Source organism: Camelus ferus, chromosome 13 (assembly GCF_009834535.1).
Source record: "Camelus ferus isolate YT-003-E chromosome 13, BCGSAC_Cfer_1.0, whole genome shotgun sequence".
Taxonomy (NCBI): Eukaryota; Metazoa; Chordata; class Mammalia; order Artiodactyla; family Camelidae; genus Camelus; species Camelus ferus.
Genome location: NC_045708.1, coordinates 24,902,965 through 24,920,598, shown reverse-complemented (window position 1 = coordinate 24,920,598; position 17,634 = coordinate 24,902,965). Strand labels below are relative to the sequence as shown.

The 17,634-nt window shown below is 33.2% G+C and overlaps 1 protein-coding gene across 7 annotated transcripts in view; it reads right to left on the bottom strand.

Annotated features, from left to right (window-relative positions):
* The window catches only part of ZMYM4 (zinc finger MYM-type containing 4), a 145,644-nt gene that overhangs the window by 9,127 nt on the left and 118,883 nt on the right, over positions 1 to 17,634 (bottom strand). For all 7 annotated transcript variants that reach the window (XM_032495893.1, XM_032495894.1, XM_032495897.1 and 4 more), the window contains 5 exons: positions 14,745 to 14,916; positions 14,463 to 14,558; positions 12,298 to 12,449; positions 5,005 to 5,116; positions 3,292 to 3,540 (listed from right to left, as the gene is read on the bottom strand). In XM_032495893.1, coding sequence (XP_032351784.1) covers positions 3,292 to 3,540; positions 5,005 to 5,116; positions 12,298 to 12,449; positions 14,463 to 14,558; positions 14,745 to 14,916 — 781 coding nt within the window. The remainder of the gene's footprint in view (positions 1 to 3,291; positions 3,541 to 5,004; positions 5,117 to 12,297; positions 12,450 to 14,462; positions 14,559 to 14,744; positions 14,917 to 17,634) is intronic.

Sequence of the window (17,634 nt, the reverse complement as noted above, 5' to 3'; positions counted from 1 at the left end):
ACATAGATGAAACTATCAGCTTGTCCTTTGAAAAGATAAACAAAACTGACAAATCTTTAGCCAGATTCATCAAGAAAACAAACAAAAACCAAAGGGCCCAAATGAATAAAATGAAAAATGAAACAGAAATTACAACTCACCACAGAAATACAAAAGATCATAAGAGATTACTATGAACAATTATATACCAAACTATTGGACAACCTAGAGGAAAATGATAAATTCCCACAAATATACTATCTTTCAAAAGTAAATAAGGAAGAAATAGAAAATACAAAAAGACTAACCACCAGTAATGAAAATGAAGCAGTAATCAAAACACTCCCAACAAAGGTTCAGGATCAGATGGCTTCACAGATGAATTTTAGCAAACACTTAAAGAAGAGTTAATATGTATCCTTCTCAAAATTATTCCAAAATATATAAGAGGAAGGAACTATTTCTAAACTCACTCTACAAAGCCAGCATCACCCTGATACCAAAACTTGACAAAGACACCACACAAACAAAATTGGAGGCCAATATTACAGATGCAAAAATCCTCAACAAAATATTAGCAAACCGAATTCAACAATATATTAAAAGGATCATACACCATGAGCAAGTGGGATTTATCTCAGGGATGCAAGGATAGTTCAATATCCACAAATCAATGTGATACACCACATTAACAAAACAAAAAGCATAAGATAAAAAGTATTAAAGATCATCTCAACAGATGTAGAGAAAGCTTTTTTTGAGAAAATTCAACACTCATTTATGACTAAAAAAACCTCACAAGGTAGGTGGCTGTAGAGAGAACATGCCTTAACATAGTAAAGGCCATATATAATAAACTCACAGCTGACATACTCAACAGTGAAAAGCGGAAACCATTTCCTCTAAGATCAGGAATAAGACAAGGATGCCCACTCTTGATAATTTTAATTAACATACTATTGGAAGTGCTAGCCATGGCAATCAGACAAGAAAAAGGAACAAAAGGAATCCAACCTGGAGAGGAAGAAGTAAACTGTCACTGTATGCAGATGGCACGATACTATATATAGAATCCTAAAGACACTACCATAAAACTAACAGAACAAATTCAGTAAATATTCAGTAAATATTAACTAATTCAGTAAATTTTAACTAAAATTTATAGGATATGAAATTAATATGCAGAAGTCTTTGGCATTTCTATACACTCAAAATGATCTATCAGAAAGAGAAATTTTTTAAAAAAACCTCATTTACAATTGCATCAAACATAATAAAAAACCTAGGAATACATTTAACCAAAGAGGTGAAAGACCTGTACTCTGAAAACTGTAAGATCCTCAATGAATAAAATCAAAGACAACTCAAATAAATGGAAAGATACACCATGCTCATGAACTGAAAGAAGAGTGTCAAAATGTCTACAGGAAAATAACCTACAGATTCAATGCAATTCCTATCAAAATACCAATGGCATTTTTCACAGAAACAGAGCAAATAAACCTAAAATTTATATGGAACCACAAGACTCCTAGTTGCCAAAGCAATCCTGAGAAAGAACAAAACTTGAGGTACCACACCCTCTGACTTCAAACTACAGTTGACCCTTAAATAACATGAGTTTGAACTACATGGGGCCACTTATATGCAGGTATTTTTCAATAAATATTTTCTGCTGTACTATAAAATACACAGTTGTTTGAATCTGCAGATGTGGGACTATGGATAAGGAAGGCTGACTGTAAAGTTCTATGTGGATTTCTGATTGTGAGTATGGTAGGCACCACAACCCAAGAATTGTTCAAGAGTCAAGTATCCTACAAAGTTGTGTAATCAAAACAGCGTGGAACTGGGACGAGAAAAAGACATGTAGATCAATGTAACAGAACAGAGAACCCAGACATAAACCCACACTTATATGGTCAATTCATCTAAGACAATGGAGGTAAGAATTCATAATGGGGAGAAGACAGCCTCTTCAATAAATTGTGTTGGGAAAACTAGAGAGCTACATGCAAAAGAATGAAACTGGACTGTTTTCTCACACCATATACAAAATTAAACTCAAGATGGACTGAATACTCAAATGTAAGACCTGAAACCATAAAACTAGAAGAAAACACAGGTGGAAAACTTTGACACCAGTCTTAGTAAAAAAAAAAATTTTTTTTTGATTTGTCTCCTCAGGCAAAGGAAACCAAAGCAAAAATAAACAAATGGGACTACATCAAACTAAAAAGCTTTGGCATAGCAAAGGAAACCATCAACAAAATGAAAAGGTAACCTACTGAATGGGAGAGGATATTTACAAGTTATATATCTGACAAGGAGTTAATATCCAAAATGTGTAAAGAACTCATAGAACTCAATATCAAAAAACCAAATAATCTAATTAAAAATGGGCAAAGAATCTGGACAGACATTTTCCCAAGAGTCATGCAGATGGCCAACAGACACATGGAAAGATACTCCACATCACTAATCATCAGGGAAATGGAAGTCAAAACCACAATGAGTTATCACCTCACATCCGTCAGAATGACTATCATCAAAAAGACAACAGATAGCAAGCGCTGCTGAGGATGTGGAGAAAAGAGAACCCTCATTCACTGTTAGAGGAGATGTAGACTGGTGCAGCCATTGTGGAAAACAGTTGGAGGTTCCTCAAAAAATTAAAAACAGAACTACAGTATGATCCAGCAATTCCACTTCTGGGTATTTTCCTGAAGAAAACAAAATCACTAATTCAAAAAGATATATATATGCACTGCTATGTTCCCTGCAAACAGAATGGATTAATTCACTCAGCTATAAAAATAAGAATGAAATCTTGCCATTTGTGACAACATGGATGGATCTAGAGGGTGTTATGCTAAGTGAAATAAGTCAGTGAGAAAAAGACAAATACCATAGGATTTCACCTATATGTGGAATCTGAAAGATAAAGCAAATGAACAAACAAAAGAAAACACAAACAGACTCATAGCTACAGAGAACAAATTGGTGGTCGCCAGAGGGACGAAGGTTGGTGGTTGGGCGAAAAAGGTGAACAGGATTAAGAGGCACAAATTTCCAGTTACAAAATAAGTAAGTCACAAAGAGGTAACATACAGCATAAGGAATATAGCCAATAATATTGTAATAATTTGGAAGGTGACAGATGCTTACTAGACTTAGTGTGATCATTTCATAATGTATTTAAATGTCAAATCACTATGCTGTACACCTGAAACTAACATAATATTGTACGTCAACTATATTCAATTGAATAAAAGAGAGAAACAAAGAAATCTTACAAACTCCACCACACACCTTGTTCTGACTCCTGCTTTTGTAAAGGTGGGAAGAACCTCAGATACGTCATCTTGGTACTGTACTTCAGAGTCCTTGTCCGTCTCATCACGTGGGCAAAGGAAAGCTTCAAGTGCTCAGTAACATTCTTTAGTTGAAAGTATTTGGTATTGAAGAAAAGGAGGGTGTTCAAGAGGACAATTGGTGAGTAAGCGCCCAACTGTTTGCACTCCCACAAATGCTCTTCTTCAATGCGAGAGAACATGTAACCTGGACAGAAGAAGGGTGAGAAAGAAACAGTACTAAGCTCCTGCTAAATGAGACTAAGTAATTTCTCAAATTCTCAGACAGGAAGATACGAAGGAAAAGGCTAATTGCTCCTCTCTTTCCCTCTCTTCTTCATAAGAAAAACAAAAAAGGCACTGCAAAGGAAAAGGCAGATGATTCCACTGAAGCAGACATAGTGAGCACGCTCCTGAAACAGTTTTAATCTATTGTTATTTTAGACCAAGGGTTGGCAAACTTTCTGTAAAGAGCCAGATGGTAAATATATTAAGCATTGTGGGCCATACAGGCTCTGAACAACTTTGCTGTTGTAGATGATAAGAAGTTGCAGACAATACATTAAAAAATAGGTGTGGCTATATACCAATAAAATATACTTATAGAAACCAATCTGTTATTTCATGTAATTTTCATATGCCTCAAAATATTCTTTAATTTTTTCCCCAACCATTTAGAAATGTGAAAAACATTTTTAGTTCATGGACTATACAGAAATAGGCAGCAGGCCAGCTCTGACCCATGGGCTGTAGTTTGCAGATGCCTGTTTGAAATCATTCTGCTTACTGCTAACTGATTCAGTTTTATTTAGCTAAGATCATTAGAAGGCAAATAGCTCCCTCTCTTCCTCCCACCTCATATTTTAAATTTATATTAAAAGTGATTATTTTATGATAACTTATCTGGATTTTTCTTGAAAACCAGAGGTCAGAAGAATTAAAATAAGTACACTTTTCAACACACCTTCCTCATGATACCCCTTAAATGCAGGTCTTTTCTAATGTTCTCTCCCCAGTCCTTTGTTGTTGCTTCTGCATTCTATTCTTGGAAGACTATTCATGAACATGAAACTATTACTTCCAAATCTATGTCCCTAGTCCCCTCTCTGAATGCTAAAATGCATGAAGCCACCATATTGCTCATAATGCTTCAAAGGTGCTCTGTAGCCCAACAGAAAGGGGCATAAATTCCTGGGCATCACATTCAAATTCTCCATTCACAGCCAAGGAGCCTGAGACCAGGAGTGAATTAGGAACTTGTCCAAAGACATATGGTCAAAACTATTCAAAGACGAAGACTTTTGAAAAAAGTCCACTGCTAACACATTGAGTCCAAAAGTAGAGTATGGGGCAGCTACTGGTGCAGTGTGCAATTTTACCAATACTACCAGATCAAAAATGGTTTCTAAAAAAAATACACAGTTTCTAAAAAGTAAATGTAACCTTCAGTTGTTTTTTTATTTTCAACAGTGGGTATCTACTTATGTACCAGATGGAAGTTACAGTTTTACTAAAATAATTAATAACCAGACTCTCTCCTCAGAAGTCCAAATATGTTATAAATCAAGGCAGAAATATGAAGTGAATGATTTATAAAAAGATTATCATAAAACTTAAGCAATTTAAGAAGGCATATCATGAAAAGACTCAAAATAAAAAATAATCATCCTACCATTAGGAAGTATTGTAGGTTCCCATATTTTCAAGAGTTTGGTGAGTTCAATCATAAATCTGGAATAGGGCTCAGTAAAAATGTTATCTATTCTACCATTTTCAAACAGGTACTACAAGAGAAAAAATGGAAAATATATGTTGATACAAAGAAAACACAATTTTTTTAAAAGATTGTTTTAAAAAATATAGTTTACTCTTAGTTTTTATCCTTGTAATACTGTCAACCATTTTAAGGATACAGTTAAAACACCAGGATTTAAGCTAAAGATCCTTTCCACATGAATTAACAGTATCTTGAGCACTGAGCCTATAAGGTAGTTTTCTTTTCTTTCTTTTTTTAAATTTATTTTTAAAGTTTTTGTAGGGGGAGGTAATTAGGTTTATTCATTTTTAGAGGAGGTACTGGGGATTGAACCCAGGATCTTGTGTATGCTAGGCAAACACTACCACTTGAGCTTTCTATTTCTTTTGTAAAACATGGATGGTACAGAATAATTGTAACAAATAAGTACCTTTTATCCAGTTAATAAAACTGATATACTAAAAGTTGGCCCTAATTCATATTTCCCAAATTATTTTTTGTAATTCATAGTGTCTATCTGCAAATGTGCTCTGGGCAATTTTTGTTTAGCCTAGTTATAAGATCACTTCCTGAAATAATACAATTAGCTGGTGTCAGGTGACCTGAAGCTATCCAAATTTTAAAACTATTTATTAGGAGGCTTCTAACCACAGCTCTCAAGTCTCTGCCCCACAACCTAGCCCTCAAAAAGTTCAAGTCTAATTATAGAACATAAAACTATGCTAATTATAGCCATCTAGAATCATATCACAGAATGAGAACAAGCAACAGCTTGGGTAAATTACTGTTAAAAAATATTTTGAGAGTGCAGGGCAAGTCAGATGAAATCACAGAATTACAATGAATATTTACATAATACCACAAAGTAGCGTAACTACATGCTAAAAATCTTTTGGTGTTTCTCAGGTTCAATATCTATAACACTTATCTAAGGCTATCTTGGTTTCCTGCTTTACAATCTATATATGAATTGGAGAAAAATTTTTTCCACTTAAATTTATTCTGGCTAAAAAAAAGTATACATCATTTCAATGTGCATTTTCATAGGTCTCTTTAAAGGCAATTTGTAATCACATTGCTAGATTACAGTTTTGTTGTTGAAAAGTATTCTTCATTTTCCTCTTTTATAAAGTTATTTTCACAACTTCAAAATATTATATCCTTATTATGGAAAAAGTTAAAATACAGAAAAAGTAGAAGAAAGATATACTCAAACTCACTACACAAAGGCAACTACTATTGACAGTCAAGGGTATTTGAATCTTTAAAAAAAAATTCCTTTATAAACACACAGAGTTGAGTTTTGTACATTTACTCAAATATGAGTACATATAAAATACATGCATTTTTTAAAAAAAAAATCACTTCCCCCTTAGATCAGGCACAAGACAAAAATGCCACTTCTATTCAACAGGAAGTCCTAGCCAGAGTAATCAGGCAAGAAAAAGAAATAAAAAGCATTCAAGTAGGAAAGGAAGAAGTAAAACTACCTCTATTTGCAGATGACATGAACTTATATATAGAAAATTCTAAAGAATCCATAAAAAAACTAGTTACTAGGGCTACTAAATGAATTCAGTAAAGTTGTAGAATATAAGCACATGAAATCAGTTGCAATGAACAATCCAAAAACAAAACTAAGAAAATAATTCCATTTACAACTCTATCAGAAAGAATAAAATACTTAAGAATAAATTTAACACCAAGGGGACATGATTTATACACTTAAAACTACCAAAAAAACCACAAAAAAACAAAAACAAAAACCTGCTGAAATTAAAGACCTAAGAAAAATATACTGTATTTGTGGATCTAAACACAATATTGTTAAAATAGCAATATTCCCCAAAGCAATCTACAGATTCAATGAAATCCTATCAAAATCCCAACAGTTTATTTATTTATTTTTGCAAAAATGGGAAAAGCCAATCCTAAAATTGATATGGAATCACAAGAAACCTCGAATAGCCAAAAGAATCTTGAGGGATCACACTTCTCAATTTCAAAACTTACAACAAAGCTATAGTAATCAAAATAGTGTGTACTGCCATAAGAATGTATTAAAATTGAGAGTCCAAAATAAACACATACATATTTAGTCAAGTGATTTCTGACAAGGATGTCAAGACCACTGAATGGAGAAAGGACAGTCTCTTCAACAAATGGTCTAGGAGAACCAGATATCCACATATCCAGTTACCCCTTACTCATACATATCCTTACCTCACAGATGTAAATGAATTCAAAATGAATCAATGTCAGGGAATTATATTCAATATCTTATAGTAACCTATTATGAAAAAGAATATAAACTATGTGTGTGTGTATAACAGAATCATGCTGTACACCAGAGATTAACACAACGCTGTAAATAGACTATATTTCACACACACACACAGACAAAAAAGGATTAAAAAATTTTTTTAACAAGAAACAAAAAACAAAGTGGATCAATGACCTAAACATAAGAGCTAAAACCATAAAAATCTTAAAAGAAAACAAAGAAGTAAATCCCCATGAACTTGATTTTTGGCAGTGGATTCTTAGATATAACACCAAAAGCACAAACAACAGAAAAAATAAACTGAACTTCATCAAAATGAAAAACTTTTGTACATGAAAGTATACCATCAAGAGAGTGAAAAGAAAACCCAGAGAATGGGAGAAAATATTTGAAAATCACAAATCTAATAAGAGTTTAACATCCAGAATATACAAAGAAATCCTACAACTCAACAACAGTAAGACAAATGACTCAATTTTAAAATGGGCAAAAGATTCAGACATTTCCCTAATGACAATATACAAATGACCAAAAAGCACATGAAAAAAGCTCGGTGTCATTAGTGATTAGAGAAAAGCAAATCAAAAACCACAATGACTCACCACCTCATACACACTAGATGAGTATTAAAAAAAAATAGGATATTAACAAGTGTTGGCAAGTATGTGGAGATAACGGAATCCTCAGACATTGCTGCTGGGAATGTAAAATGGTGCAGCCACTGTGCAAAATAGTTTGATGGTTCCTCAACAAGCTAATCACAGAGTTCCCATATGACCTTGCTATTCCACTCCTAGGCATATACTCAAAAGGATGAAAACAGGTGTTCAAACAAAAACTTGTATATAAATGTTCACAGGAGCACTCACTATTTATACTAGACAAAAGGTGGAAAGAACTCAAAAGTCCATTAACACATGACATACCCAACAATGTGGTATATCCAACAATGGAGTATTATTCAACCATAAAGGGAAGAAAGTACTGATTCATATTACAACATGTATGACCCTTGAAAACATTGTAAGTGAAAGAAATCAGACATAAAGAGCATAAACTGTATCATCCTGCTTTTATAAAATATCTACAATAAGCAAATCCATTAAGATAAAAAGTAGATTTATGGTTACCAAGGACTAGATGGAGGTGGTAAGGAAGTGACTGCTTACTGGGTATGAGGCTTCCATTTAGGGTGATAAAGTTTTACGACTAGATCACGGTGATGGTAGCACAACATCATGAATGTACTTACAATGAATTGCATACTTTAAAATGGTAAATTTTATGTTATGTTTTACTATAATATAAGTATCACACTACACATACAGTTTTGCAAGTTAGTTTTTAAAATATATGTTTCTAAGAGTTTTCCATGTCAATACATATAGAAACAACTCATTCCTTTTAAACTATTATATGCTATTCAATAGTATGGATATATTACATATAGTTGATTGAACCTTTACTCTTTTGATGAACACTTTAGGTGGTTTCCAATTTTGGGGGGTTAAAAATGTTACAATGAAAATATCAGTGTATGTCTTTCTATGTACATGTGTACATATCTTTTTGGGAAAGATACTGGTCAATGGATTGCTAGATTGAAGTATCTATATGCATTTAAATTTTTAATACACACTGTCAACTTGCCCTCTTAAAAGGTCTCCAACAGTGTACATATATCTTCACTAATATTTGGTATTATCAAACTTCTCAATCTTTCAAATTTTTAATCCGTCTGATAGATGAAAAATTTCCCTGATTACAGTTGACCACCTTTTATACTAGAGAGTCAGTCCAACATAGTGATCATAAGCATGGACCCTGAAGATGAACTACCTGGGTTCACATCTTGGCCCTACCACTTACTACCTTCGAGATCTCAGGCAATATATTTAATTCACTGTGCCTCAGGTTCCTGAGCAGAAAATGGTGATGGTATTAGTTTTCACACGCCATAGGGCTATACTAACCATTAAGTGAGTTAATATATGAAATGGACTTATATTAATACATAACACACATAGTAAATGATTGTTAAGTATTCCTGGTACATTCTTCTATTAGCTATTTGTTGATTTTCTTCTGTTACTTGTCTAGTCGTTACTTTTGCCAATTATCCCTCTTAGCTAATGTTAATAGTGGTAGTCCAGGTGTTAATATTACATCTGAGTTTAGTTTCTTTACATTTTTTTGTGTTCTCAAAATTCTCTACAATAAGCATAATTTTTAAAACATTTTTTATTTTTCACTTTTATTATTATTTTTTTTTCAATGGATGTCCCAGGACTGAACCTGGGACCTCGTGCATGCTAAGCACATGCCCTACCACTGAGCTAAACCCACCCCCAGCATAATTATTTTTATAATCAGAGAAGTTAAAAAAGAGGAAGCACATTTGAGATTCAAATAGTAAATTTTAAAAATTCCTTACAGTTAAGGAAAGTTTATTTTTTGTCAAAACTGATAAAAGGTTCATAATTATTTACTTCCTATAACAGTCATCTAACAATTTGTTAACTTATGGCCTCTTTTTAATCATATTGTTATTTAAAGTCATTCATTAATATAAACAAATAACAAGATAGATATACTAGGAAAAAACTTTAACAGGTTTATGGTTTATCTTACAAATAGAGTACATTTTATATACAACAAAGTATCTGATGTGTAAAGTACTCAAATGTTTTTTGATTGAAATCTTGACAATGATCACATATGTTTTGACTATTTCAAATCATTAGAATATTAATAAATTCCACAAAACATCTTATTTCTTGACATCTGTTTTGAAAAATTAGAAAATGTTCTTTAGATACATTATATTATAAATTCTAGGAGTATGGGACGTGTCCAGAATCTTCACAATTCTTACCTAAGCAAAATGCACTCATGTAGGTACTCAATACATTTTTGCTGAAAGAAACTATGGACTACGTAAAAAATAAAACTTTTTTTTAAAGTTATTTTTCTTCTAATTTTTTTCCAACCTTTATTTGTTCGATTGTTTGTTTTGGGGAGAGGGGTGCAATAGTTAGGTTTATTTATTTATTTTTAGAGGAGGTACTGAGGATTAAACTCAGGACCTTATGCATGCTAAGCATCTGCTCTACCACTTGAGCTACACCCTCCCCACCAAAAAAGAAAACTTTTTGAATGGTAAAACATAACATACACAAAACCTGAAACACAAAAATATACTAGAAGAATTTATTTCAAACACTTACAGTAGAATTAATATCCCTAATATAAATGAGATCCTACAGATAGAGAGGAAAAATCCAAATGACCGACAATATAAAAAGACATTTTACTCTACAAAAATTGGAGCCAGAAAACAATATTTAAACAAGACTCATCAGAATAAAAAACATTAAAAAGAGGATTCAAGAACTAGGCACTCATACACACTGCTGGTAAAACTGTAAATTACTGTAACTATTTTGGAAAGGAGTATCTGAAAATATCTTAAAATTAGAAAAATACATAATATGCTTTAACCTAGAAATAAAACCACGAGTTCATCAGGAATATAAACAAAATATTTCCTGAAGCACTGTTTCTGTAAGAGTAAGGGGGGTGGGAAACAATCTGAATGTATAACAGAGGAAAGGCTGAATAACTGGTGTATTCATACTCTGCAATACTAAGTAGCTTTCTTTTTTAAAGTAAGGAGTCTGATTTATATTCACTTGGAGGGATACGTAGGTTGAGAAAAGCGAGCTGCAAAAAATATGCATAGTATGCGCCACATTTTGCTAAAAACTAAGCAAAACCAAAACTATTAACAAACATCTATACACATATATAAACGTATTGCACAAAAAGATATGCTGCAAACAGGTTATCTCAGGAAATGGGAATAAAAAGGGGATAAATTTTTCTTTATATGCCTTCACTTACTGTTTTAATAGTTAACTGAGAACATTCTACTTCTGTAATTAAAAAACAAAACTTAAACAAATAAAATAATACCTCTCCCCATACAAAGGGAAGAAAATTTGGCAAATAGAGAAAAGAAAAAAATCAACAACATCCAGAGTAATACCACCCCAAGATGATAACCACTGTAAACATTTTTCATGCATTTCATTTTATCATGTATTTATATGAGTGGTTTTTAAACCACTATGTTAACATATAGTGATACACACAGAATCTGTACTTTTATCTTTTTCATTCAGTGCTTTAATATTAATATTTTTATGTATTAAGAAGTCACTTTGTATATAATATTTAATGGCTACATAACATACAACTTTATAAATATATTATAATTTACTTAACCATCACACTTTGGTGGACACTGAAGTAATTTCCAGTTTCATGCAATGATGTCTGAACTTCAGAGCTTTAACAAACTCCCCAGAAATGAATTACTACAGAAAGAATCTCAACATTCAAAAAACTTCCTGAAAGATATGCTCAAAACTGCTTTCTAGAAAGTATGTACTAAAAACCACCAACTATGAAGGGGACCCTCCATCTCACAGAATTTGTATCAACAATGAAGTGTTTTAATTTTTTGATTTTTGCTAATGTGGTAAATAATGACATATTCTAATTTGCATTTAAAAATTTAAACGAGACTACACAATACATATACATACATACATACAAACACGCAGAGCCACCTATGTCAAATCATCTATATCAGTTCTATTGCTATTTATTGCCTTTTTTGTCCATTTAGCAATAAAATGCACCATCCTCAATTTCTGTTATTCTACTAACAGTCTCAATGTAGCTTACAAAAAGCTTACATGATCAAGGCTTTTAAAGCAGGGTCAGTGGTTCATTAAGAAGAGCGTATAGGGACAATACCAAAAAAACAATATACACTATAATTTTTCAGCTTAATTCACAAATTCTACCAGAATTATTAAAAATGTAATAGACTTCATAACAGTCATTGAATTTCATACCTGCTGAATTCCAAGGCACAAGTATAAGATACTGTCTGGATCGTATTTTTCACCATTTGGTCTCCGCACCTCTTGGATAAACTGGCATAAGCCCAAACTCAACTCAGCAAAAGTGCAGGACAGAATATCTTCCTTCAGCTTGACAGCACGGACTGCAAAAAGGTAGAAAAAGTCCAAAATATTAACTTATAAGAAAAATAATAACATTACTTGATTCACTAAATAAATACTGACTGCAGTGACCCCCTAAGTACTGTGATGTACACTGGTAAACACATGGGTTAGAGACAGAGCCTGCTCTCAAGGCTGCTATTTTTTTGTAGTTAAAGAAATAAAGACAATGTTAGCACATACTACGATGATAGGGGTTTTATTTAAATTGGATTCTATGAAAATAAATGAGGGAAATCCAATAGACAGGGAAGGATCATATTAGATTCTGGAGGATGTGACACTAAGGCTAGACCTTGAAAGATGGAGAAGAATTAAACAGGTAGATAAAGAATTCCAATCTGAAGATGTAAAAAGATTTCCCAAAGTATATCCCACAAAATACCAGTCATATGAGAGCTCAAGAAAACTGGGTTTCTAAGATCTGATAAATTTGGAAAACAACAGTATATGACATCTGCCTCTTAAGAATTCACAATGTTTTTTAATATATTAAAGGCTCTGGGAGTATCTGCAAAAAAGAATGCTGTTTAACTTACTTTACTTGTATTTATTTGAAAACAGAACACTTTAAATAAACTATAACAGCTTCATGCCTTTGAAAATGGTGGAATACAGTATATGCTCGGCCACAAAAGTGGTAAGGTTCACGGGACTTAGACACACAGCAACAAAGAGGGCATATGGGGGAAGATCACGGTAAGCTTAAAGTCATATTAAGATTCTGAAGACACTTAACAACTGAATTAATTTTAAGCATATGTATCCAATTTGATTTGTAGAGATCCTACTGCAACAGATTGCTCTTATTGTGGGATAAGAGCTGAAACACCCTTCCCAGTCACTGATTTTCTGCATTTGGAAAAGATCGCACATGTTTCTCCAAAGATATACTTATCCTCCCATAAGTTGGTTTTGCAAGTGGAAACAGACAGCTTGTGAGGGCAAAAACCATGTTTGACCTTTTCACCCAAGTACCTACCACCATGCCTGATACAATATAGATATATTCAGTAAGAATTTTTTTCAATGAGTAAGTAGTTGGAATGAGTAGGGATCCCCCGTGGCTCTTACATTTAGGCCTGGTAGTCTAATACAATATTACCTCTCCATTCCCACTACGCTTCTTTCTTTTTTAAAACAAAGCATCCTTTTGGAAAACAGTAACAACAAAACGTGCTGTGGCTCAAAGTGGGAGGTAAAGGGCCTAATAAATGCCCATAACAGGAGTATATTTATATCACTCCAGAGCAAAGAGATTACATTTGATCTGTGAGAACTCAATGAGTCAGTCACAGACCACAACAGAAACTAACTGTTCCAATAAGGACAGTTATGTGTACCCCAAAACTAGCAGGTAGACTAAGGTGAAGCCAAGAATGCATGCAATCATCCAGGAAGTAGAGAGAAGGTACAGTTGGAAAGGGGTAAAAAAATCTAGTTACAAGGACATACTCATCTATTCCTGTCCCATCTTATTCCACAAAGATTGTTTAAGTATCTTATGTAAAACACAGATAATTAAAAAGGAAAATATAAACTGAAAACAAAGTACAGAAAAGGACAATAAAACAAGGGAAAAAAGAAAGCTAATGATTAGGGCTCTAAAATTATACACTGCTGTTCTTTTTGAACTATTTATTGGGTTCCAAATTTCCTGGCACCAAAAGAGAAACTCACAAATATGGTCAAATACACAGCTTACTGTTAGGAAAAATTCCTACAGAAGCAGCAGGGCTCAAGAAGGCAGATTTGAGCCACTTGCAAAGCATTAGGAAAAAAAAAAATCCTTATATTTGCATAACAAACTCATGATCAGAAGATACAACCTTACATTTATATCGAGCCCTTTAAAATTGGGAGTAGAATAATAATTTCTCTTTTTAAACGTAAGACTTCAAATTTTAAATAATTTTTAATATTATATTTACAAATTTCAAATCAACAATGATACTACAAGCAATTCAAACCACAAAGAGAGACATGAGTTTTACCTCTACAGCCAGGCTCCAAAGATTCTTGAGAGAGTGCATGGTCTTGAGCACTTCCTAAAGGGTCAGAACATGGGCTGGATGAGGCATGTTCAACTCCTGACAAGGAAAGAAAAATTAATGAGAACTTTAAATAAAGATGGAAGAAAGTTAAGTAAAGCCAAAATTAAAGTTTTATGGGATTTTTGACCTAGCATTTATCCCTTCTGAATAGATTTATGACTTCATTTATCTATATTCCTCCCACCCCCTAAGTTGAGACACAAATTCATGCTGTGTATTTACCGCCACATTTCAGTTCCCCCTGCTCTTCCTTGGCATTTTTCCACTGAACCCAGTTCTTCCAGGCATTTACCCCATACATGTATTTCAGTGTCATCCCAGACACTGAGCACCCTTGAAAGGCTCCTTGAATAAGACTCCTGGGCTCCACAGCCACTATAGACTTCTTCCGTCCCTGTAAGAATTCCAAAATTTACAGAATATAAAATTTAGCTTTGGATCTGTAAGAAATGTGGTTCTCAAAGATAAAAGGGATAAATTTACAGAATATGGAGTTCAGTATTAGATCCTAAAATTTCGGAGTTCTTAGAGCTAGAAAGAGCTTTAGAGGTTATCTAATCCAATTGATATGAGAAAAGAAAAAGAGAAAAAAGTTGAAGTGTAAAAGATCATATTGTAATAATGACTAACATTTGAGTACTTAACTATGCTTTAGGATACTCGACCCACCCAATGAGGTGTGAATAACAGTTACTACCACTCAGGTCTACTTAATGGAACATATGAATAGATGGGCTATAAAACAAGCCTCAATAATTGGCTAAATATAATGGAATTAAACTAGAAAACAGTAACACAAGAATGTTAAGAAAATCCTTAAAAATTAGAAATTAAACGACACACTTACAAACACCTCATGGGTCAAAGAAGAGATAAAAAATGCAATTAGAAGAGGGGAGGGTACAGCTCAACTGGTAGAGTGTATGCTTAGCATGCACGAGGACCCTGGGTTTCAATCCCCAGTACCTCCTCCAAATATAAAAATAAATAAATCTAATTACCTCCCCCTCATAAAAGAAGAGAAAAAAATGCAATTAGAAAATATTTTGACTTTAAGTAAAAATGAAAGCAAAACATATCAAAGTTTTTGTAATAGTGCTAAAGCAGTACTAGAGGGACATTTACAGTATTAAAATGTTTCTATGAGAAGTGCAAAGAGGTCTAAATCAATAATCCAAGCTTCTAAACAACAATAACAAAAAAACAAAAATTAAAAATGAAGCAAATAATCTAAGCTTCTGTTAAGAAACCAGAAAAAAAGACCACGTTAAAACCCAAAGTAAGGAAATAATAACAGCAAACATCATTGACAAAGAAAAGAGAGAGAAAAACAACAATAAACTAAAAGCTGGTAGTTTTAGAAGATGAAAAAATGATAAATCTCTAGCTAGAATAATCAGGGATAAAAATAAAGAAGATACAAATTATCAACACCTGATCCTATAGACATAAAAAGATTAAGAGAACATTATGAACATATCATTATGACAAAAAAACTTGTCAACTTAGATTAAATGAACAAATTTCTTGAAAGACAAACTAACAAAGCTTGCTCTAGGAGAAACAGATAACCTAAACAGCCAAAGAAATTCAACGTACAGTTTAAAATCTTCCCACAAAAAAAAATTCCAGACCCAGATGACTTCACTGCTGAATTCTACTCAACAATTGAAGTAATTATATAAATTGTATTTCAGAAAATAGAAGAAGAACACTAACTCACTTTACGTTACTATTGCCCTGACAGCAAGGCCAGATAAAGTCATTACAAGAAAACTACAGATCTCTCTTAAAATGAGACACCTAAAATCTTAACAAATATTAGAAAACAGAATCCAGCAATATATGAAAGAAAAACGAAAAGGGAAACCTCCTACACTGTTGGTAGAACTGTAAATTGGTGCAGCTACTATGGAAAACAGTGTGGAGGTTTCTCAAAACACTAAAAATAGAACTACCATATGAGCCAGCATTTCCACTACTGGGAATATATTAGAAAAAAAACAAGAACACTAACTCAAAAAGATACATGCACCCCAAGTCTCACAGCAGCGTAATTTACAATTGCCAAGGTACAGAAGCAAACAAAGTGTTCATCAAGAGAGCTGAATGGGTAAAGAAGATGTGGTGTATACACACACACACACACACACACACACACACACACAGGAATATTACCCAGCCATTAAAAAGAATAAAATTTGTCATTTGTAGCAACATGGATGGACTTGGAGGGCATTATATAAGCTAAGTGAAGTAATTCAGACAGAGAGACAAATACTGCATGATTTCACTTAAATGTGGAATCTAAAAAAAAAATACAACTAGTGAATAAAACAAAAAAGGAGGAGACTCACAGATTTTGAGAACAAATTAGTGGGTTATCAGCAGGGAGAGGGAAGAAGGAAGGGGCAATGTAGGGGTAAGGGATTTTTTAAAAGAGGGTTATTATGGGATTATATGAAATCATGTGTGTGAAACTTTTGAAAACTGTAACGCATGTAGCATTTAAATAATCTTTCATTCAATAAAAAAATAAACTTTTTAAAAAAGTATTACCATATGATCCAGCAATCCCACTCCTGGGCATATGTCCAGACAAACGTCCAATTTGAAAAGATGTATGTACCCCAATGTTCAAAGCAGCACTATTTACAATAGCCAAGATGTAGAAGCAACCTAAATGTCCACTGACAGACAACTGGATAAAGAAATTGTGATACACACACACACACACACACACACACACACACACACACACAGTAGAATACTAATCAGCCATAAAAACGAATGAAATAATGCCATTTGCAGCAACCTAGATGGACCTAGAGATGATCATACTAAATAAGCCAGGAAGAGAAAGAAAAATACCATACGATATCACTTATATATGGAATAAAAAAAAAAAACCCACAGATGAACTAATTTACAAAACACAGACTCACAGACACAGAAAACAAACTTACGGTTACCAGGGGAAAGGAGGTAGGGAAGGATAAGTTGGGAGTTTGGGATTTGCAGATACTAATTACTATATATAAAACAGATGAACAAAAAGGTCATACTGTATAGCAAAGGGAACTCTAGTCAGTACCTTATAATAACCTATATT